Source organism: Typha angustifolia, chromosome 1, assembly GCF_048772165.1.
Source record: "Typha angustifolia cultivar Huaian chromosome 1, ASM4877216v1, whole genome shotgun sequence".
In the NCBI taxonomy this organism is placed as follows: Eukaryota; Viridiplantae; Streptophyta; class Magnoliopsida; order Poales; family Typhaceae; genus Typha; species Typha angustifolia.
The window spans coordinates 11,113,876-11,136,818 of record NC_133239.1 but is presented as its reverse complement, the minus strand read 5'-3'; the positions used below and the strand labels follow the sequence as shown (position 1 = coordinate 11,136,818).

Genomic DNA, 22,943 nt, shown 5'->3' with positions numbered 1-22,943 from the left:
CTGTTTACCCGCATATTTTTTTTGAATGATTTACAATTTTAGTTTACTTATTTAAATAATAAATATTAATATTGTTACTAATAATATGTTATATATTATTTATAAAGATTAATTTCTCTAATTTTATATATTTGACATACAAAAAATTTATTTGTTGTAAAGCTCTTACTATTTTTGTATTAATTATATCTAAATAAAATATTATATTTTGTTTAAATTCAATCAATATCCGTTTAAGATTCGATCCTCTGTCCAAAAATTATCCGTATCCATTTAATTAAGATATAGTTTTAAATTTTGCTATCTGTCCAATATCCGTATCCGGACTAAAAATATGGATTCGAATATAGATTGAACATTATTCAATCCGTTTTCAGCCCTAGACTCCGCTGCATCTTCATCTTAGTACCTGTAACATGTTTAGATATTGAGCTCTTTGTGAGTTATATGTCTTTCATTGCAATATCCTCTCGATTAACAAAAATCTGAACAGATTTAAAAGTCTCAAGATCTTGTCAGTACTAATAAAAAAATCCGTCCCATTATTTTCACAACAAAAGAAAAATAAAAGACTTTCCCATTGACTAGACTAAGTCTCTAACTTAATTATTAAAATAGGGTTAATTATACTTAACCCTCTTTAACTATCTTTATCACATAAAGTATTTTTAACTGAGAAAATTTTAAGAGATTTATGTAGATATAGGTGGAAGTCTTTGTCTCATTAAGGACTAGAAAACATAGTCTTAATTGATTGATGTTGGATGTGCAGCTTTTTGTACTGAAATCTTTGGTGATTCCTAGACTGCTCTCTGATCAAATTTCAACAAGAAGATTCTGCATGCCTTGCTTTATCTTCAGTTTGACTTCCATTTCTCTAAGTTGGTTCACAGCTTCACATCACGTCTTCTTCTTTGTGACGTTGTCTTACATATTAAAAAATAAAATAAAATAAAATAAAATAAAAAAACTTGGTCAAAACTTCTCTTCAGAAAAACTTGGTCAAAACTTCAAGTTCATAATCTACTATGTATGTATCTATTATTCTTCGACTCTCACTTTTAATGTCTCAAAAATACGTTTTGTTAGATTCTGTCTGATAGCAGTGAACAAGACAGAGATTATTTAGTTATTTTAAAAAATTAAAATACCTAAAAAATTCCTTAATTTGGTTTCCTTTTGAAGAATTTATAGATACACGAATATATCTACGAAAACCCTAGGCACAGCTTCTAATTATTTGCTTAAGTAAAATATACAAAATAATAATTAACGAATAAAGGAAAGATTTATACCAAAATTTACGTGGAAAAACTCCAAACCAGATAAAAAAACGATAGATTCAAAGTTGGATCAAAATTAATCACTATAATTTGTAGTAGTTAATAAGAAAATTTACAGATCACTCGTCAATCCCATAACTCAATATGTACCAGCCTTGCTCGTTAAACCCTCGCGACACACTGTTTCCCATGATAAGTTTTAAAACCTCAATGATCCTACATATTGATCCTTCTATTTTAGTGACCCTTAAAATAAAATTCTTCTAAATCTGATGTAGATGTGTTGATATTAGAACGATTCCATATATTTCATCTAAAGCTAAGGAGTAATCTCCAATAGCCTACAAAAACTTATCTCAAAATATAATCTCTATTCTTAGAGATAAAGTAAATATTTTTATTAATCAATTTTAACCTCCTCTAGGTAGGGCATTCCAATCCTTATATACCTTATAAAGATAAGGTCAAATCCAAGTGAAATTATGTCTCATAAAATTTCAAATTTTGTAAAGTTTCGTGATCGCGTTCTTACACCAAAGCTACATTTCTGTATATGTGAATGCGGTGCCAAACTAAAATGCTTTAAATCTTAAAACTTCCTAGAGTCCATTTGAACGCGCTGAGAATGTGCTACCAAACTTAAATGCTTTAAATCTTAAAAAATTTCAAACAAAATCCTATCAAAATTTATAAATATACTCATTTATATGTATAAAAACACTTAGAATATTTTGTACACATTTGCCAACACTAAAAATCTTACACTTTTTACTTTTATCGAAACTACCAAAAAATTTACCTAAAGACATTAAAATCAGGTTGCATCTATGCTGTAACTGTCCTTTAAGAAAAAAGGCTAATAATAAATATTTAGGTAGTAGGTGTGGATATTAAAATGTCCAATAGCCTATAAAATCAGTTTGCATCTATGGTAACCCTCAAGACAAAGTTCTTGTAGATCTGATGTAGATGTGTTGATATTAGAATGATTCCATACATCTGATCTAAAACTGAGTGATCTCCAAGAGCCTATAAAAACTTATCTCAAATTATGTCTCATAAAATTTTAAATTTTTTAAAGTTTCGCGATCGTATTCGAACACCAAAGTTGCATTTCTGTATATGTGAATACGGTGCGAACTTTCTGAAATCCGTTTGAACACACTGAGAATGCGCTACCAAACTTAAATACTTTAAATCTTAAAAATTTCAAACAAAATCCTATCAAAATTTATAGATATACTCATTTATTTGTATAAAAGCATTTAGAATATTTTGTACATATTTGTCAACACTAAAAACTTACACCTTTTACTTTTATTGAAACTACCAAAAAACTACCTAATGGCATTAAAATCAGTTTGCATCTATGCTGTAACTGTCCTTTAAGAAAAGAGGCTAATAATAAATATTTAGGTAGTAGGTGTGGATATTAATTAAGACAAAGCATTTTTTCCCCTTTTTTTAGCTGGAAGGTGCTTTTCATAAATATTCTCTTTTTCTAACCATTAACTGAAGCACGCAGACTTCTACATGCACCATTGGTTTGATAAGATAAATTATCCATGCAAATGTTTATTATATTGTTTCCTATTGATATCCTTTTCATATCCCTTATAAAAAAGATTGAATCATAAAGTTAGCCTTACATGATGTTTTATACTAATTCCGGAATAAAACCGTTGCATTTAAAGCAGATTTATCATCCAGCTGCCCACATACATACTCGAAGTCATACTCTTTGTGTTGTTTAATCTAATACATATAAATATATAGAAGAAGACCAAATACCAATTAGTCTTCTTCTTCTTCTTCTTCTTCTTCTTCTTCTATGAATTGAGTTTTGTGGGGAACTAATCATGGAGAAACATGAGCAACCATTAGCAGATGGCTTGCCTGGAAGTGATGAGAATGAAAGGAGGAAGGTGGCTGAGCTGAGGGAGTTAGTGGAGGAGAAAGATCCAGCTGCAAAGGTTTGTATGATCTCTTAGTAGTTTTTGATTTTGTTTTTCTCTTTATACTCCTCTGATAGGTTATAGATTGTAAACTGGAGATCTTTATGGTTTTTGATGACTCTTTTTGTTTTGCTTTGTTCTTTTTCAGTAAATTTATAGTCTTCTGTTGAATTGTTGGTTCTAACTATGTTGCTTCCCATTGTTTCTATTCTAAATTTGACTGCTGTTAGAAATTATTTTTCTATTAAACTTTACAGCAAAGATGTATACAGACATGTCGTTGTAAAAAAAATTAAAAAGGTGATCAGTTATTAGCATTAATTGTGGCCCTTTACTAGCAAGATTCAGGTTCTTATTTCTTGTGAAAGTTTGGTTTGATTCACTATTCTTGTGAGATGAAATGCATTTTACTGCTCTAAAAGAGTCTACACTGAACTATAAATAGATCTCCAAACTTTATCATTCAGGAAGTAGACAATGTGACACTGAGGAGATTCTTGCGATCTCGTGATCAGGACGTCAAGAAGGCATCTCGATATCTCCTGAAACACCTCAATTGGAGGCGTTCAGCTGTCCCAAATGGCTTTATATCTGAAGCTGAAATCAAGAATGAGCTTTTGCAGAGGAAGGTATTTGCTCAGGGATTCGACAAAGTGGGGCGCCCGATTGCGATTGTGCTTAATGCTAAGCATGATCCAGCCAAAAGAGATTTAGCGGAGTTTAAGCGTGAGTTCTTCCACACACATTGGAGTATTATTTCCTATTAAGGGGAGTCTGCAATCCCTTTTTATTGATACATCCATCTTGCATTTCTACAGGTTCTGTTGTTTACTTAATTGACAAGCTATGTGCCAGGTATCTAATTCTCATAAGGATTACTTGACATTACATTTTGATGATTTTTCTTGATGCAATTATATTTAATGAACTTGGCTGTTGAACTGAGAGAAGTTTATGATCTGAAAATCTAGTCAAACATTAACTCCAGAAACTACAAATCTAGATTGCATCAAGAATTTAATGAAGTATACAAGAGAAAAAAGGTGAAAAGTAGTGGCATGTTTGCATGTTCATTTGATTGATTTCACATTACAGAACAGGAGGAGATCAGGAGAAGTTCACTATTATTGGTGATTTTAAAGACTGGGGATTCTCGAACTGCGATCTTCGTGCTTACCTTGCAGCCCTGGATATTTTACAGGTACTACTTACCAAAATAAAATTTAATTTTTAGTCCTTCAGCTATTATAATGTCACGGTTTATGATTATTATTGCAAACATGAATTGCCGAAAAAAAAAATTTATCTGCATTAGACCACACTGCTGTAGCAGAAACAGTGTAGTTGAGATGAAATTGGGCTACTTCTTCAGAAAAATTCAGAAATCTGAAACTAAGGAAACCATTAAATAAGATCACCACTATTTTAAGAGAACTAAGATTGACATCCCAAAATCATCGAGGCACAAAAGCCTTAAGTCTTACTAGGAATATGCATCTATCTAGTAAGTTGTCATACTGACTAACTTCGAAAGTCTGTTGTACAGGAGGAACAATAAAAATAACGAAAACTAGAATGAATACATTTTTCTTTCAGGATCTTGAATTCCTGACTAGTTAACATAAATTTCTTGTGCCAGGAAAGCTGTTGCCTGAAAACATTAGAGAACTTACTGAAAAAAGTCAAATGAGAAATTTAATAACAACTAGAAATTGTGATTGGAAAAGAACAGATAATATAAAAAAATTGCACATTTTCGCTGTATCCATGTCTCATATTTCTATGATTGATGAGATAAAATTTACTTGATTTTTTATTTTGCGATATGCCTGGCTATTAACATCTTGCAGTTTTTAAAGTAAGTTTGATGTCATTGTGATGGCCTTGTTTAATTATCTTCTTTGCCAAAGTACATGCAGTTGTGATTGTATTTTTGATTGCTTGATAAAAGTTACTTAGTAGCATCAAACATTTGTTAACCCTCTGAATCAATAATGGCAGAACAACTACCCTGAAAGACTAGGGAAGGCCTTCTTTGTCAATGTGCCATATTTCTTCATGAAGGCATGGAAGATTATATACCCTCTTATTGATCAAAACACCAAGAAAAAGGTGCTCTCTGAAACTGAAACCTTGATCTTTGGAAAGGTCAACTGATGCAATGTTACTTTTGATCAAAAACAGTAATATACAGATTGTGTGCATATAGAAAACCTGAAACTTAGATTCCTTGACATTGTATTTTTCTCAATTAAAATCAATCATCAAATCTTTGAATCCTTTTTGGCCATTTTGATGCAGTTTGTATTTCTGGAGAATGAGAATATGACAGACAAACTTCTGGAAGACATCGACGAAAGCCAGCTCCCGGAAATATACGGTGGAAAGCTGCCACTAGTTCCTATAGAGGAATCCATCTCCAAATCAGAAGCAACAAATGAATTTTCTGCTTAATCTTCCTTTCTGGTTAATGGATTTTTACCAGTAAATGAAAATTATCTTTTTGTGACATAGGAATTGAGTTGAAAATTTATTTTGTATGGATATGCCAAGGTAATGATATGAAGGAGATCTCCACATATGAGATTTAGAAAGTCCATAGGCTTGTTAGATTGAAATTAAGCAGTTCAGTCATGGTGAAATTTGTTATCAATGTCATTTCTATTTCACAATCAAATTACTAGTGGCATATTGTTACATTAAAATCTTCGCCTTCTTTCTTCCCCAAACTAATCCAAAAGAAGTGTATATTTGAGTATTAGACATCTTTATTAACCTTAACAACCACCAGGTGGAAAAAAAAAATTCCTAGAATATTAACATATTACAATATGTATACAGACATGTTCTGTTGTACAAATCGCTATCTTGTTGTACAATATGTGCAAAGAAACCATTAATCTTGACAACTACTTGCTTTCATTAAAAGCAGTTCAACTTAATCCTCTAAATGATACAAAACGTGGTGAAGAAAGATGAAATAGGGAAATAAGAAGGGAAGGAATGGGGTTTCACACCTCCACCCTAAAAAATGGTTTCACACAAAAATCCTCTAGAGAATAAATCACATAAACTTTTATTCAATTCCAAATAAAATATAACGGGTCTATATATAAACCTACAATAGAATTAAGCAAAAAACACCCTACATAGGAAATAAACAAAAGACACTCTAAATAAATAAAAATCAGAACCAGATCCCTATAGGAGGGATCATCAACTGTCGGTGCCTCCTGTGCTAGTACACATGCCATCGCGTCCTATCAGTGATGTCCGCATCACTAAATGAATTCGAAAACTCAAGCATTCGTCCAGTAATCTCGGGAAATAAGTCTATTTTGCAGGAAATATTAGTGTTATTTTTCCTGTGACTGCTTTATGAAATCTCTACACTTTTCACCCATATTGTTGAATTCCAAACTACTGCATTTAAAACCAAATGTTATTGGACTTGAATGGGTGAATGTTTGGTGGAATTCAAACTCATGTCATCTATTTTGATTTCATACTAACTCAGTAGTTACTCTAAAAATGTTAAGTTGTTAGCTTTGTTCACTCGTAGAATATGAATAAACTTATTCTAGTACAAGCCTCTTATCTCAATACTAGTTTACTAGCATTTATTTTTCCCTCAACTCTCACTTTATATCATCAAATTAATAAGAAAAACTAGGATGTATTTTAGTCACTATTCTCATTTACTTTAAATTTAATGTTATAACTAAATATCAAACTATCTTATACCGGTATAGCCTCTCTTATGCGAGTATAACAAATAATAATAGCTATCTATAAGAGAACGCATAGAAAACAATGTATTTATATTTTATATTCTAACAAAACTAATTATAATAAAAGTTTTGGAAGGAGCCCAATAATTTTTACATTTGAGAATTTTCCAATAGCAATGTAGTATTCTGAAATCCTCATCAAAAAATTTCTACAAACTTTGTGAATTTCAAAACTTTTTCCAAGACTAAGTCAAAGTCATTTTGGCAAAAGGAAATTGCTATCAAAGTTGATTAACGTTTTCTTTTCATTCGGTTGTTGCCTTGAAAAGTATGTCCATCTTGCAGAAGAGAAAAAGTGCAGTTCTACTATTCCTTGTGACGGCTCAAACAAAAGTAGAAGACTCCATCATAAATCCTCCAACCACTGCATTTAAACCGGTCGTCTAATCCAGCTGTCCTTGTACACACTTTTTTTGTTTCAATTGTTTCAATTGTCTACTCTTTTTTTTCTATAGAGATGATAAGTTCGTAGGCTAATTATATCCAATGAGTTAGTTTTCGCCTTCAAATTATAAAAAGAAAATATCCAATATTAATGGGAATTAAAGTTATGCTCGTTGTATTTAATAGGACTCAATCATTATGCTACAGTAATATCGTTGTATTGTCCGCTATATAAAAGTTAGAGAGATCTAGCACACCCAACGTCTTCTCCATCCTCCAAATTTTCTGGGCACCAAAATCATGGAGCAAGATGACCGATCATTAGCAGATGACTTGCTTGGAAGTGATGAGAATGAGAGGAGGAAGGTGGTTGAGCTGAGGGAGTTAGTAGAGAGACATAATCCTGCTGCAAAGGTCCACTTTGCTCTCTTTGTAGTAGATTTCTTTTGTTCTCTTTGTAGTAGATTGGTTACAGATCTTTAAAGGTTGCCTAGTTCTGTTTAGTTTCTTTTTCTTTTTCTTTTTTGATGGATTATAGATGTGTTTGTAGAGTAATTTTATTGTTTTGGGTTGAAGTATTCCTTCTGTTAACTTCACACAAACTTGGCTTTTGAAGCAAGAATCTTAACAAAGTTTAGATATTAGAATTATGGTCAGTATTGTTCATGGAAACCACTTTAGTACTGCCAAGGCTTTATGTTCTTATTTCTTGCAAAAAGGTTTTGTCTCAGTGAACTTTTTGAGTTTAAATCAGTCTGCACTGCCCAAAACTACATGCAGGAGGTAGATAATGCGACATTGAGGAGATTCCTGCGTGCTCGTGATCAAGACGTCAAGAAGGCGTCTCAATTTCTTTCAAAGCATCTCGAATGGAGGCGTTCGGCGGTCCCAAATGGATTCATCTCTGAAGCTGAAATCAAGAATGAGCTCTCTCAGAGGAAGGTATTTGTTCAGGGATTCGACAAAATCGGGCGCCCGATTGGAGTTGTTCTAAATGCAAGGCATGATCCATCCAGAAGAAATTTAGCTGAGTTTAAGCGTGAGTTGTTCGATGTCGCCTTCGCTATTTTTATGGCGAAATTAACTGAACTACATAGCATCAAAATAAGTCCTTGTTGATGTATTCATCTTGCTTTTTTACAGGTTTTGTTGTGTACATCATTGACACACTATGTGCAAGGTAGAAAAAAAAATGAAGCTTATGACTTGAATTCTAACTAAAGATTCACTCCAGAAACTAATATAGATAGCATCTTTAAATAGCTGTACTCAGTGTTAATATGTTCATTTGATTCACTTAACATTGCAGAGCAGGAGAAGGTCAGGATAAGTTCACTGTCATAGGAGATTTTAAAGACTGGGGATTCTCAAACTTGGACATACGTTCTTATCTTGCAGCTCTGGATATCTTCCAGGTATTACTTATCAAAATACAAAAAGGAGGAAGAGATTATGATGCTGTATAGCTAAAGCCTAAGCATATACGTTTTCGAACTATTATGATGCCTGGAATTACTAATTCTGATCTGAACAACAAGATACACCGAAAGCTAGCAAAAAGAAGAGCATTTTCGCATGCACATTTTACTCGTTAATCGTTTTTCGTTGTCTTCCTTCTTTGCTTGAATACAATGTAGTTAGAGTTACTAATCTTGTTTCTTGCGGTTTACTTAGTTCCACAAACTTTTGCTGACTTGAGTAAACAATTGCAGAACAACTACCCTGAAAGGCTAGGGAAGGCGATTATCGTCCATGTGCCGTATTTGTTCTTGAAGACGTGGAAGATAATATACCCTCTTATTGATAAAAACACCAGGGAGAAGGTACCTTTTGGAAGCTTTGATCTCTAAGTATAACAATTGGGTGTCTGTGTGTGTGTGTGTGAGTGAAGGTACATTGCATATAAATAACTCAGAAACATAGGATTTCTTGTCGATTTAATTGAATTCTTTTGCTAAATTTTGATGCAGTTTGTCTTTCTTAAGGATGAGGATATGACAGAAAATCTTCTGGAGTACATCGACGAAAGCCAGCTCCCAGAAATATTTGGAGGAAAGCTACCACTGGTTCCCATAGAGGAGTCCTCTGGCATGATCTAAGATACAAAGGAAATTATTATAAGATAGTAGTGATAACACTAAATAAAGAATTTCTCTTGTAATGCAGAACTTAAGGTACATACTTTGAGTTTGTATGGTTCATGCCATACTTAGGGATTTGGAAGTAATCTTGTAACACCTCTTGTTCAATCAGTTCGGATAATGTGATCTCTGCTGATCTCTTCTAAAAATCCAAGCATCAATCATCTAGTTTACAATCTTAAAATGCCATTCATGAACTGAAAAGAAGTGAAATTTAACAGGTCTACTTCATACAACTCCTATCTTTCCAGATAGATGGAAGTTCATGAACTTTCAGAAACATAGACAGTGCATTACATCAGGCTAACTACATGAGAGGAGATCTATAAAGAGGTTCAAAATACCACTATATACTATCCAAAATGAAAATTTGAGAACCTTACAACTAATGACCATAGGTCCAACATGGTGTTCATAGACAGAGTCGCACTAGTGCGTACAAAACAACGAGGATTTACATTGATCTTATAGAACCATATCACCTAACTCATGGCACAAACAGAACTCATCCAACGAGTAGTTTGTTCTCCTCCAAGAAGGAGTAAGTTGGAACCTCCAAATTGAAAGGTGCAGGGCCTTTGCGAATCCTGCCAGAGATGTCGTAGTGAGAGCCATGGCAAGGACAAAACCAACCTCCAAAGTCACCGGCATTGGGCAAAGGAATACAGCCAAGGTGAGTGCAGACACCAACGACCACAAGCCACTCCGGGTTCTTTACCCTTTCTGCGTCCTCCTGGGGATCACGAAGAGACGACACATCCACACTGTTTGCCAGCTTAATATCATCCTCTGTCCGGCGCCTGATAAAAACCGGCTTCCCACGCCACTTCACCGTCACCGTGGTTCCAGGCTCAATGCCAGAGAGATCAACCTCCAGGGAAGCTAGAGCAAGGACATCCTTAGTGGCAGACATACTCAACACAAACTTCAGTATTAAGAGACGGAGCAAGGAGGCATAAACGAATCTTCCTCCAGTCAAAACAAAGTAGGCAAAAGCTCGTTTACTGGGATCTCCTGGTGGATAACGCTCATGGTTATGCTCATCATAGACGATTTTTGAGGTCGGGTTCTTCATGGCAGCTACAGTGGCCGGAAGATCAGCCAACCCAACATCATGGTGTCCTGGAACAAGAGATTCCGTGGCAAAGCCTGCACGAGGTAGCAAGTTTGACATGAACAACTCTAGTAATTGCAGGTGAAAGAATGAATTATTATCCTTAGAGCATTGAGAGGTACAATTGCTACTAATTGGGGAAGTAAGCATGATGAAATAACATATGTATGAATAAATGCAGATGGACGTAATTACAAATTGAATTTTTTTTTTTACATATTGATCAGTCAACAGCAAGAAATGTGAAGTGATCAAGTCTCAGAAAGAATTCCTTTAATGAACAGTCATACAGAGAAAAGCAAGAGAGCTAGAAGCACATTCTAACATATGACAAGCAACATGACTAATGAGAGCCTAAAAAATTCGTCACTCGCTCGAGTCCATGCGCTGAAATTTGATTCACGAAATTCAGATACTTCCCGTGATTTACCTGAATTTCTAATTCTGGCGCTATGGATGCATAAAGTTCTGAAAGACAAAGAAATCAACAAAGAACCAACCCAAGATCACAGACAAGTATGAAAACTAGTAGGATATTGAGCCTATAATTTCAAAGGTCTAATTTTGAACTTGTTTACAGGGCGGATCTCTAAGTTCTAATATTGTGAAGTAAGGATTAAAAAGGATACTTGTGATTATGATATAGAGAACGAGATCCCACTTGGTTTATCTCTTAACTCTATTCACCGATCAATAGAACTTCACATGCAAACACAAAGAGAAATCTTTCAAGGATCAAAACGACGACGGAGACGCGAATCCTAACCCCTGGTGGCACCAAAAAGGCTCGATCGAGAGAGGATCGAGAAATCATGCGATCCGGGATCGTCTCTGGAGAAGGAGGGATCGGCGCGGATGGGGTTATTGGCGAGGAGGGCGGAGGAGCACGGGCTCGTCCGCCATGGGAGGGACGCGAGCCTTCTTCCTGCGACTCTTAGCATCGTCGTCGTCGTCGTCGACGTCTCTTCCCTCGAGCGTCGGCGTCTCTTCCTTAGATGTCGCCGCTTTAATGAAAGAATATATAGGCCCATTTAGGCCAAGCCCAATAAGTTAGTCTCTCACACAAAGTTTTAGGAATATTTATTCATAACACCCTATAAGGTGTCTTTATTATAACTCACACCCTATCTATCACGATGGCTATTTTATCATTAGACCCTTATATTTTGCACTTTTAATGCCCCAAAAGTAGAGTCGTTGGCAAAAATATATCTATTTTTTAATTTACTTACCAAATAGATAATATATATACTTACATATTAAATTAGGTCTATTTTACTATAGCACTAAGTAAAACACTTAAGTGTTAAAGTATTGTACTTAAAATGCTAATTTTATCAGTGTTTTTATTAAAATGTTTTATATAATACTTCATATCACTCTGCATAGAAAGATCTTTACTTAGAGCTAATTTGGTCAAAAACTCTATAATTACTCTTGACATTCATTCTCTTATATATATAAAATACCTTGGAGTACTTTTTTTTAAGCTTTAGATCAAAAATAAAAAAAAAAGGATCAAATTTATAAGATCAAATGAGAGATATTTTTAGTATTTTTATTTTATTTTTATTGTTAAATAGTGTTTTTGAGACATTAAGATTAAGAAGTTTTTACACAATTGCCACTAAAAATATCTTAAATAGTATAATTGCCATTGAAACTTTTGACTATTTTAGAATTGCCATTGTGATTAGATTTGTAACTCAATATGCATAAAATATTTCTAATTGATGATTGTTAATGCTAACAAAACACATAGATAACTTTCGAACCATTTTAAATAATTTACATAACAGAAAATTAATTATTTTCTAATCTAATGTTAGTTTTAACTGTAATTACTTACATTTGAGTGATGCAATGGCATTTGCAAACATGCTCAATAATTTCGATGGCCAACTATAATAGTTTGAAGAATGCAGTGATAATTATGTCAAAATTTCAAAATAAAATCCAAGTCTAAGGTATTTTAACGATAATAAAAAAAGATTCATAAAAAAGAAACCATAATAAATATTTCAGATTTGAGAATCTGGATAGTCTGAAGCACTTTCTTGCCTGTTGAACAGGACTCGGCATGTTCTACTCTTATTTCACTACTTCAATAGCATCTCAAATTATATTGCCAGAGGCACTACACTGACCTGAGAGGTTGAGAACCATCGAGCTGCAACCAGTAGTAGCCATCATGTCATAACTCATAACAGTGATAACACTGCAAAAAATAAACTTGTAACTTGTAAGGGGAATCAAACAAGCATGAAACGGTTCTAGACTCGTTCTACAAATCGATTTAAATCACAAGAAATGCTGAAGGTTCTTATAAGTGCCACTGCAGAAATACACAGGAAAAGAACACGTCTAGATGAAATCCATATAGAAATACAAAATTGTACAAGAACCGACAACAAAATGATAAATCTCGTACACTACAGAAGATAACCACTCACAATACTGCTTCAATACTTCCTATCGTCTATTGTTCATTCCTCCTGTGTGAGAACCGAAATATAATTACTGGTTACACCTGCTACTTGAATGTCGCCTCCGTGCGAAATTACTCACCTGATAATAAATCGCATTTTCATGCCTCATCAGCAGGTGTAACAGCATGGGTTGGGTACTTCCACATAACATCAGCCCATGTGCTCTGCCCATCTGTGACTTCTTTCACCACTGAAGCCACTTCATCGACATCTACACGAATCTGTTGCTTGCTGTCTCGATCACGGATTGTCACAGAAGTAGTGGAGTCAACAGTAATAGCCAGGGGAACACCAATTTCATCTGTTCTTGCGTAACGCTTACCTATCGAAGTACCTGCAACAAAAGAATATGTGAAAAAAGTGAGTTATCCCCTGTGTGTAGTATTAGGTTAAAAAAAAGTATCTAATTTTGATAGTCTCAACCAGTACTTCTTCCCTCTTTCAAATATTTAAAAGAAGAGTTACTTTCTTCAAATCTTCCTACATAGAATCCTTAGAGGACACAACTCCAGAGTTATTTTAAATCACTGATCAGATATAATCCTCAAAGAATGATTGACAGAACAAATCTAGTCTTAATTAGTCTCCAAAAAGCACCCTATATTCTTCTTCCAGAAGACAAGAGATGCAATATGGACATGAGCAAAAATAAAATGCCAATTCTTGTAAAATGGAGTAAAGTTGACAGAGGGCATATGGATCACATAAAATGCCCTATGTATCAACTTTTATTAATGGATAATGTAAAGAAGCATATATTGTTTTCTCACACGTACCTGTAATATCAATTATATGTGAAATTCCAGCTGTTGTCAGTGCTTTTGAGATTCTTTTTGCAACAATGTCAAACTTCTCAATTTTCACCAGTGGGAAGACTGTGCACTTGATAGGAGCAACAAGAGGGGGGAAGCCAAACACATTCAACTGTTCATCCTCGGTTTTGCTTGGCCTTTGATAGTAGCAGTGCTCAAATAGGCAATAGATTATTCGCCCAATACCAAAAGATGGTTCAATTACAGAAGGTGTAAATACCCTTTGATGTTCCTTTTTCTTCTCCATACTAATTGAAACCATGTTTTTCTTTATGATGACAACTTTATTGAGAGTGCAGACATGGAATTCTACCTCCCCTTTGGACTCCAAGGCTGCTTTCATTTCCAATGCTTCACTTTCACTCATGGCCTGTGAACAATATAAGAAATCAAATGAGATAAAAACAGTCAGCTAAAGATCAATGCAGCCAATGCAGAAAATTCTCATTACCTCCAATGCTTCAACCACCATCTTCTGGCTACCTTTGAAAGCAAGACCCAGTTCCTTCTTTGACGGGGTTATGATCAGTTTCTAAAATCATACATGCAAATGTGATTCAGCATATTGCAGCATTTTCAAGTAGGATATATAATTCTTTTTTAATAGAATTTCTCAAAGTAAAAGGAAGTGATAATGATAGAAAATTCAAAACAAATACATAGAAAGAACCTCACCTCCACCTCTCTAGGTTCTGAAAACTTCTCATGTGCAACAAGAGGGACACCACTTTTCTCCTGTTGCAGAGCATAATAGAATTATGTGAGCATACGGCTTTCGTCCTCTCCTTCAAACTCGGCAAAAGTATTATTTAATAACAAATAATTTTGCAAATACAAACAGGGATGACAGGATAACTATACAAGGCTTGCAACAAGAAAATACATGGAGATGAAGTAGAATATACCCAATTCTCTCAAGTGATTTTGCTTTGCCCACAAACAGGATTACACATTAATTGCTAGACTAAAGGATGGATATTCACGTTGACAAGCAGCTGTAAAATACATACAATTCTTCTATAAAGTCTTTCAATAAAATTTAGACACTGTGACAAACCCAGATTAAGAATGCTGCATTTCATACATGCATATATGGATGCTTATAATGGACATGTAACAAAGACACAAGTGATAAAGAAAGTCACTCTATGGTATTAGAATTAATAGGTGTGAGAAAAAGAAATTATATCTAGCAGTAGTACCAAGATAAGTATTTGAGGCCTCTATTACTATCTTTTCTTTATTATCATGCAAAAGGTTCGTTTGGAGCAACAAATAAGTAACAAGCAACAGAACTGTTGCAATAAATAATATTGCTTTATATTTAAAATTGCATCATTGTTTTAAGCAATTTCATAGCAACTCATACCGAGTGAGCACGTAAATCATAAGCAGACCTATCAGCAATTCCAACACACTCAATCCAGCCATAAGAGCATTCAATTTCAGCATCCCAGCAATCTGCAGCATAATGAGCCATCTCATTTGGCAGATGTTGCCGGAAGCGTAAACGATCTTTGTCAATTCCAAGTTGTGTCAAGAAAAGGTAAACCCTCCCAATAAAGTAACCAAGGGTCTCATTGTTGATAGTTCCCTGTTAATACCAATTAAAAGTTAGGAAGTCAATAACAACATAGAAGTGCAAGATACAAACACACAGAAGGAAGAGTTTGATATCATATGCAGTAACTAGGACGAAAACAAAAGATCTTACAAGCATACCTTTGCTACCGCTTCTCCAAGATTGATTTTCTTTGCCGATTTTGCTGACAGTTGCTCCTCTCTTGGGAACATCAAAAACTCCAAGTTAGTAACATCACCAAACTTTGGGTGAGATTTGTCCTCGGGATCCACAAAATGCTCAATTTCTGCTAAAGTAAACTCACGGACTCTTAAAAGACCTTGACGAGGTGAAATCTGATAATACAACAGAAAGAGTCCATTCAGAGCGGATACACTCCTACCAAGGGCATGAAAATCGTAGATCTTTGAATAACTCACATGTGATAAACATGTTTAACACAATTAATCAGTTTAACAGATAGAATTTGCAAAAAGTGGGAAATGTGACAGAAAATTGGGTAACTTTTAAACCAAGGCCAAAGTTCACAATACAAAGTTCCTCAATCCTCCATGAAGTATATCCAACTCTCTTGCAAGCACATAGCTTTACTAGTCAACACCTTCAGCCCACACAAAATAGTTTCAGACCTCATATTTCTTAATCAAACAACAACAAATTGGGGAAAAATTGCATTGGTTACGCACACAAAGACTACAATTCCTCTCACAAGATGTTGTTGTCAACAATTTAACAATATCCTATGTCAAAGTCTTAAATTTCAATCAATGGGCACTAACTACACGAAAGCTTTTCCCCACGTAACATGATTTAGGATAATGGTCCTCATTAGCAAAATGGTCATCACATGCTTTTCAGTGATAGTTAGTCTTATCCATCCAAATTGGTGCCCTGCTCACATTTAGGATCCTTCAACATAAGTTTAATGACTAGTCCACTGATTACACAACCAAAGATTTTATAGTAACTATATTAAGGCCAATTATTTATGAAATGCAATTTTAGTAAATTAGGGCATCAAAATAGAGAATGAATCATTCTTGATGGACACAAAGTATTTGAGAGAAAGGATGGTTGTGTCGATCGACACATGCCATACCAGTGTGTGCGAAGGTGTGTCAGTCCATACATGTACCAGTGTGTGCGGAGGTGTGTCGGTCGACACATGCCATACCAATGTGTGTGGAGGTGCGTCGATTAGCACAGGTGCGTGAGCAAGCATGAACTTATGTTGACCCCCATGCCAATTAGCAAGAAATTTTTTCGTTTGTTTTCTTGTTTTATTTCACTTTAAAAGCTATTTTGAGGTGTAAAAATGATAGATCTAGCTCAATTTTATTAAATCCATTATTTATAAGAGTTTTTTACATAGATCTAGCATTTTTAGGTGCTAACTACCTAGATGTATAAAAAATACTCTTTAAAATGTAGGAATCAAAGGGAAAATTAGATTTCCCCTCAAATTTCCTTAAATTTTAAAAAATTCAAAATTAATATATATCAAATTCATTTAAATTAGGTCAAAATTGATATAGGAACATATTAGATTAACTACATTCAACTAGGTTTTGAGTTTAATTATTGAACTATTCAATTAATGAATGTATAAAATCATATTATGTGTTGAATTATGTTTTTATTCGACTATTACTATATCTTTAGTAAAATAGATCATCTACAATATTATCTAAGGATAAAATACTCTAATGTAGCCTTTACTACATATATTCAAAATAAAATTGTATAAAGACCCTAAAAATATATCGGAGACATATCCCTGACACGTAGGGGAGTGCTAGCTAGATATCGAAGTGGCATTTGCCTTTGCCACAAGCATCCTTGACTAAGAGAGTATATTTAACTCCCAGATGCATATTTCCCCAAGCATAGGAGATTAACAAGGACATATAACTAGAACAAGGTGCCTTAGATGGAGAATTGTCGCATATGTGTACTATGTGATCATAAGAGGCCCCTTTTAAGCTGAAAGAAAATTAATTACATAATAGCCATAAAAGCTACGACACTTTATTTATTAAAATATCAGGCAACTAAAAGTAGTATGTTTTGTTAAACAAGTTACATGAATACAAGGATTGCAAGGTGGATGAATGGCCGTCTACAAAAGGTACAATAAGAAATTATTGTATAAAATACAAGTTATTGGTAGTACCTACAAAGGATAAGTTGAACGAGGATTGTTTAGTATGGTCTAAACATGGATACAAAGATCACATAGCCCATCAGTGCATAGAAATGGTTTTATTCGGATAGAAGGTTTAAGGAGAGAAGACCAAACTGATATGTAGAATATTTCTGGTAAGAAAGACGAGTTCCAAGTTAGCAATACAAGTTAATCTATAAAAGATTACGCTTTTTTTCCCTCGTGATTGTCCATGAACCTCATATTTATGTTCTCAAAACTTTTTGTGCCCAATAGTGTAAATTGAAAGCACCTAAAATATAACCATTTAATAGCATAGGTAGCACTCCTCCAATATCAAGAAAAGGCGATTGTTGAAGGAAATCATCCAAAGAATATATGGTGGCATAAGACAACCATTTCAAAGCTATCTAGAAAAGTATAGTTGACCAAAACTTGCTTTCACAAAGAAGAGGCGCCAAACATCGGGTAGTAACTAGTAAGGTTGCACAACTATAATTCTATCTCAATGCCATACTCCAAAATATCTAAGAATATAAGCTATTAAATAAATTACACAAGGACCAAAAATACAGTTGCGTGTTACAATCCAACCACATGGGTTAGGTTAATCAAGTCGATTGAATCAAGTACAGTCAACTTAAGTTAATTAGTTAGTTAGTTTTATCTTATTGTTTTAAATTTCAAATAAATTGGATAATCCACATGTGAATTCGATCATTTTTATTCCTATAAATAGGAGGGGACATGTGTTGATAATTATTATGGAATGAATCTGAATTTAGCCAAATTATTCTTTTCGTCTTTATTTTTTACCATAATCGTTAAATCGCATTTATCTTTCTAATAGTAGATCAAAGCTATAAGAGCATTCTAATCTTCCAAACTCTAACCACCTTCCTCCACCAGCAGCCACCCTACTTTACGACAGTCCACCACTCTTAATTGTTCGCCACCCTCCGACAACTGCCACAACATCGGACATTTGCCGTTCTAACTTTGCTTCACTATTTTATTTATGTCTTTTCATCTAAATCTCCGATTTAGGTAAAATCAGAGAGAGCTCTTAGAACCCTATCTCGTGAGGCTACTATTACCTAAATTTTCATAATTTTTTTATGTTCAAATCTAGTGCGTAATACTATGTACGAATCTACATAAAAGGTCTAGAGAGAATATGGTTCAAAACTATGATGTTGAAACTTGAAAGCAATGAACAATTTCACAGAAGACCATTGTGAGTATAAGGATCTAGATAAGGCAATCCTTGCCGTGGATGAACAAACGATCTTCAGGAGGCAACCCTTGTAGTGAGCATAAGAATATGTAGAAACCAATTGTTGTACTTAAATAATACTTGAAAATTACAGAAATGATGGTTTCAACAACTTTCCCTTCTAAATGTTAATAAACCTCAACTTCCACACTTTGATAGTTGACACATGTTCCTACAATAAAATTTGGTCAACCAGACTTCACAAAGAACTCTTTAATATGAAGATTTGACCGGAGATTACCCTTTTGCACTTACATGAAAACTTTCAAGAGAAAAGGTAACATCCTAGTCTCAATCTCACAAGTTCACAATATGGAACAACTTTTGTACAATGAGAATGTTTAATGTAACTCAAATGAGTTGATTTTTTCAAACATATTTCAGCCATTATGAACAATTAAGTGATTAATTGCACTAACATTCTAGAATAAACCTCTTGGAAATTCAAACCAAGAAAATGCAGATACAGTGAATAGCAATGTACACGCAACAGAATGTTTTACTATGCAAATGTAGTAACACTTAAGTATGCAGGAGAAAAGATAACAAGGTTGCAAGATTAAAACCTCATTTCTAAATGCCTGGCCAATCTGGGCTGCTGCAAATGGGAGTTTGTTCCCGTTGTAGTAATACAAATCCTTAAAGTTTACAAAGATACCCTGTGCTGTCTCTGGCCTCATGTAGCTATAAATCAACAAAAGATGATCAGCCAATCTAGTTAATAAGGCATCAACATGTCAGACAATTAATCACTCACCCTGAACTTAAACCTGATGGTCCGATTGAAGTCTGGAACATAAGGTTAAATGGGTATGGATCAGATAGATGGTTCTTGGTATCAGGAGCAGTAATCCCATATTCCTTAATCTTCGCACCAAGTTGCTCAGGGGAGAGATCATCCAACACCGCAATAACATGCTTGAGTTCCGCCACTTTCTCTGGCAACAAAGTGGCATCCTTCTCAAGCTTCTCCTTGCAAAAGTCCTTGAGCAAGTGATCAGCCCTATAGCATGTGCCGGTCTTCTCATCTTTAACCATAAGATCAGTGAACTTATCGACATGGCCAGAGGCCTTCAACACAATCTCCGGGGTCACACAAGGGCAGTCAACCTCCAGCATTCCCTCCTCCAAGACAAAATGCTAAGGACCAAAAGAAAACACCATTGAGATTGAGACACTATCTGATTAAGAAGACATTATATAGCTCAATTAAGCTCATTGGCTGCTTTTAACTACAGTTAAAGGTTAATTATATTTCCTCTTGCTAAATATCCCAAACTAGGAAATGGGAACATACGAAGAACAGAAAATTTCAGCTTGAACACCACATTATGGATTTATCCTGATTGTAAACCTAGCTTTCATTATTTCTACACCAAATCCTGCATTTCCCTGAAAATATACAAATAAACTAATTAAGAATAACTCCCAAAGGAAAGGTAATGAAAATTGAAAAAGAAGATATAAATGTCTGTAATCCCAAATTGCCCTCACCTCTGGGTAGGTTAGAATAGATGCATTTAATCATCACTGAATTTAAATCAGGCTTATGCTAGTTAGTTCCCGTCGTATTAAACAAGTTACATTTTAGTAATTTGATAGGCATAGTTAAATTAACCAACGACACGACTAATGAGTAATGGCAGCATGCTGCTTGAGCATTTCTAGGGACTTGATTTAGGAATAATAAGAAGGGTGCAAAATAAATATTTAATCATTGTATTTAAATAAAATATAGAAATAGAGTATGTTGGCAGAATGAAGAAAAAACAGAAAGTTCACGTTTTTACGAACAATTCCGAATCTATCACTACTCTATTCAAAACCCGACAAAACACTATCTAATTGTAACTAAATTACGAAAATAAAAAACCAATACAACTTAGAAGAGCAATTAAGTCGATTTCCATTCGTTAGAACCCACGATTCTATACCTGGCGCCAGAATGCAAGGACATTGGCCTTAACAGCACATCCAGGAGGCCCGTAGTCATAGAGTCCAGCCACTCCACGGTAGATCTTAAACGATGGAATGTAGAACAGCCTCCTCTCGAGCGTGTTCACCACAGCCTGGCGAAATGCCTCTCTCCCAACGGCAGCGGCGGCGCCGGAGGACGACGAACTCTCATCGGCGGCAACGGTGGAGGACTGGATCTGGCGCGCGATGTCAGCGGACTCCATCTTGAGCTTCTTGAGTGCCTCGACAGCGGCCTCGATCTCCGACGGCGAGACCCCGGGGCGAGCCTTGAGGGAGCGGACGGCGTCGGCCTGCGCGTCGACGGCCGCCTGCTTCCCGGCAAGATCACGGCGGAGGGATTCGCCGGAGGCGTCCATGGCTGTGGAGGATGAGAAGGAGGAGAAGAAGGAGATGGCGCCGCCGCGAAGGGAGGGGAGAGAGAACAGGGTTTTAGATTTCGATCGGGGATTGGAAATGGAGCATAGGAGCTTGACGAGTCGCATGAGAGGGGGGTAGAGGGTACGTGGCGTGCTTGCGTGATGTATAGGTCGTGTATTTTATTTGAAGCTTCTCATTCCGGATCCCAATAAAATCCAAGCTTCCTACGGCCAATGACTATTAAATAAATAAAAATAATACAACCTTTCCCATGGCAAAAGATATTATTAGTTCGACTCCAACTCTAAATAATATTACGAAGAAAATTATTTGATGGTTTTGCTCAATGACTCGACAATGCTATTAGCTTGAAAGAGTAATTATTCAGTGATACACATGGCTTGAAGTCTAAACTAGACAACTTACTATATTAGTTAAAAGCATGATAGGATATAGGTGCCTTGGTAGAAAATTATTTGGTGGTTGATAGTGGCTTAGTTTAATGATTTGGCTTGGCGGTGAGATTAATTTCAAAATTTAGCTCGACAGCGCAATGACTTTAAATAATGTCTCAACAGCATTTAGTTCAGGATAATAGTTTGGCCCGACTTAGGGAGGGTTAACTAGGCTAAGGTCTTAGTGCCTTTATATCCAAGGAGGGTTAACTAGGATAAAATGCATCATCTTGTGTTGTGTTAGGGCGTGAGGATTCTATCCCCTATTTTGTGTTACATTTTCTTTCTTTAACACTTCCTATACGATAAATACCAACAACTAATACAGGTCTTTATTTTTCTTTTTAAAAACCTTTAAGTTGGTACTCTTCCTTCCTTATCCTATAACTATGCAGAGCGTAGAATTGACTCCAATCCTAAATAATTATTATATAAAAAATATTTAATGATTTAATAGTTTGATAGTTTGATAGAGCTTAAAGGCCTAAGTGAAAGATTAGTCATTTGCCAGATATCTAGCCTGCTCTTGAATGATAAAAAAGAAATCATATCCAACATGGTGTTTGGGCTTATCTATATATCTAGCAATAATTGGGCTCAAATGGATTATAGATTGGATGGGCTAAAGTATCAAATAGAAAGGCCTAATAAAGATAATATACTGGGATGGGCTGGCCTATGTAACCAGAGAAATGATTCAATACTAACTAATTAATTATTAAAAATAATTTTTACCTGTTTATAAATTAAGGGGGTATATAAGACATTTTACATATGCGACCATATTTACTTAATAATGGGAGCGTCGACTTCTACCGCAACTAATTTAACTTTATAATTTGAGAAAGTGATCGGTAGTTAATTTTATTCAATTTCGACCGTTGAATTAGAAAAGAAAAAGTTAATAATTTTTATTGAATCGTTTTTTTTATTTATTCCTCGCCATTGTGAATACAATTTTTTAAGTAGACATCATGGGCTTGTGATAAATAATAAAATAATAATAATAATAATAATAATTGTTAGGTAGTGAGCCATTAATATGTTTCATAATTTAACATTCTTCCTCTCGTAAAGGAAGCTAGATTAGTTGGTGACATGAATATAAAATAGTTTTCTATTATTACTTTCTAGCTTAAGTACTCAAAGGTTAATTCAAGTGC

The 22,943-nt window shown here is 34.8% G+C and overlaps 4 protein-coding genes across 7 annotated transcripts; 2 read left to right on the top strand and 2 right to left on the bottom strand.

The window, feature by feature from the left end:
* Nucleotides 1–2,892: 2,892 nt before the first annotated feature.
* LOC140763231 (uncharacterized) lies at nt 2,893–5,929 on the top strand. Of its 3 annotated transcripts, none has more exons than XM_073101332.1 (6): nt 2,896–3,256; nt 3,754–3,964; nt 4,057–4,093; nt 4,334–4,439; nt 5,240–5,350; nt 5,540–5,929. In XM_073101332.1, exons 1-6 carry the CDS (start codon nt 3,143–3,145, stop codon nt 5,690–5,692), a joined length of 732 nt encoding a protein of 243 aa, XP_072957433.1. In that variant the 5' UTR covers nt 2,896–3,142; the 3' UTR covers nt 5,693–5,929. The 3 variants fall into 3 exon arrangements, with proteins under 3 accessions (XP_072957443.1, XP_072957433.1, XP_072957426.1); XM_073101325.1 differs by having other exon boundaries at nt 2,898–3,256; nt 3,706–3,964; XM_073101342.1 differs by lacking the exon at nt 5,240–5,350 and having other exon boundaries at nt 2,893–3,256; nt 3,706–3,964.
* A 1,696-nt stretch (nt 5,930–7,625) lies between these two features.
* LOC140769895 (uncharacterized) lies at nt 7,626–9,664 on the top strand. The gene is made up of 6 exons (XM_073110812.1): nt 7,626–7,827; nt 8,194–8,452; nt 8,557–8,593; nt 8,723–8,828; nt 9,126–9,236; nt 9,384–9,664. The coding sequence occupies exons 1-6, from the start codon at nt 7,714–7,716 to the stop codon at nt 9,510–9,512; spliced, it is 756 nt and encodes a 251-aa protein (XP_072966913.1). The 5' UTR covers nt 7,626–7,713; the 3' UTR covers nt 9,513–9,664.
* A 142-nt stretch (nt 9,665–9,806) lies between these two features.
* On the bottom strand, nt 9,807–12,939 carry LOC140769742 (cytochrome b-c1 complex subunit Rieske, mitochondrial-like). 2 transcript variants are annotated; one of them, XM_073110711.1, is made up of 2 exons: nt 12,816–12,939; nt 9,807–10,703 (listed from the first exon to the last, which is right to left on the bottom strand). In XM_073110711.1, exons 1-2 carry the CDS (start codon nt 12,871–12,873, stop codon nt 10,060–10,062), a joined length of 702 nt encoding a protein of 233 aa, XP_072966812.1. In that variant the 5' UTR covers nt 12,874–12,939; the 3' UTR covers nt 9,807–10,059. The 2 variants fall into 2 exon arrangements, with proteins under 2 accessions (XP_072966812.1, XP_072966737.1); XM_073110636.1 differs by lacking the exon at nt 12,816–12,939 and adding an exon at nt 11,435–11,672.
* A 75-nt stretch (nt 12,940–13,014) lies between these two features.
* On the bottom strand, nt 13,015–21,463 carry LOC140769670 (glycine--tRNA ligase, mitochondrial 1-like). Its single transcript, XM_073110517.1, has 9 exons — nt 20,926–21,463; nt 19,749–20,131; nt 19,558–19,675; nt 15,692–15,886; nt 15,339–15,563; nt 14,645–14,704; nt 14,421–14,501; nt 13,934–14,339; nt 13,015–13,491 (listed from the first exon to the last, which is right to left on the bottom strand). Exons 1-9 carry the CDS (start codon nt 21,448–21,450, stop codon nt 13,256–13,258), a joined length of 2,229 nt encoding a protein of 742 aa, XP_072966618.1. The 5' UTR covers nt 21,451–21,463; the 3' UTR covers nt 13,015–13,255.
* Between the last annotated feature and the right edge of the window lie 1,480 nt (nt 21,464–22,943).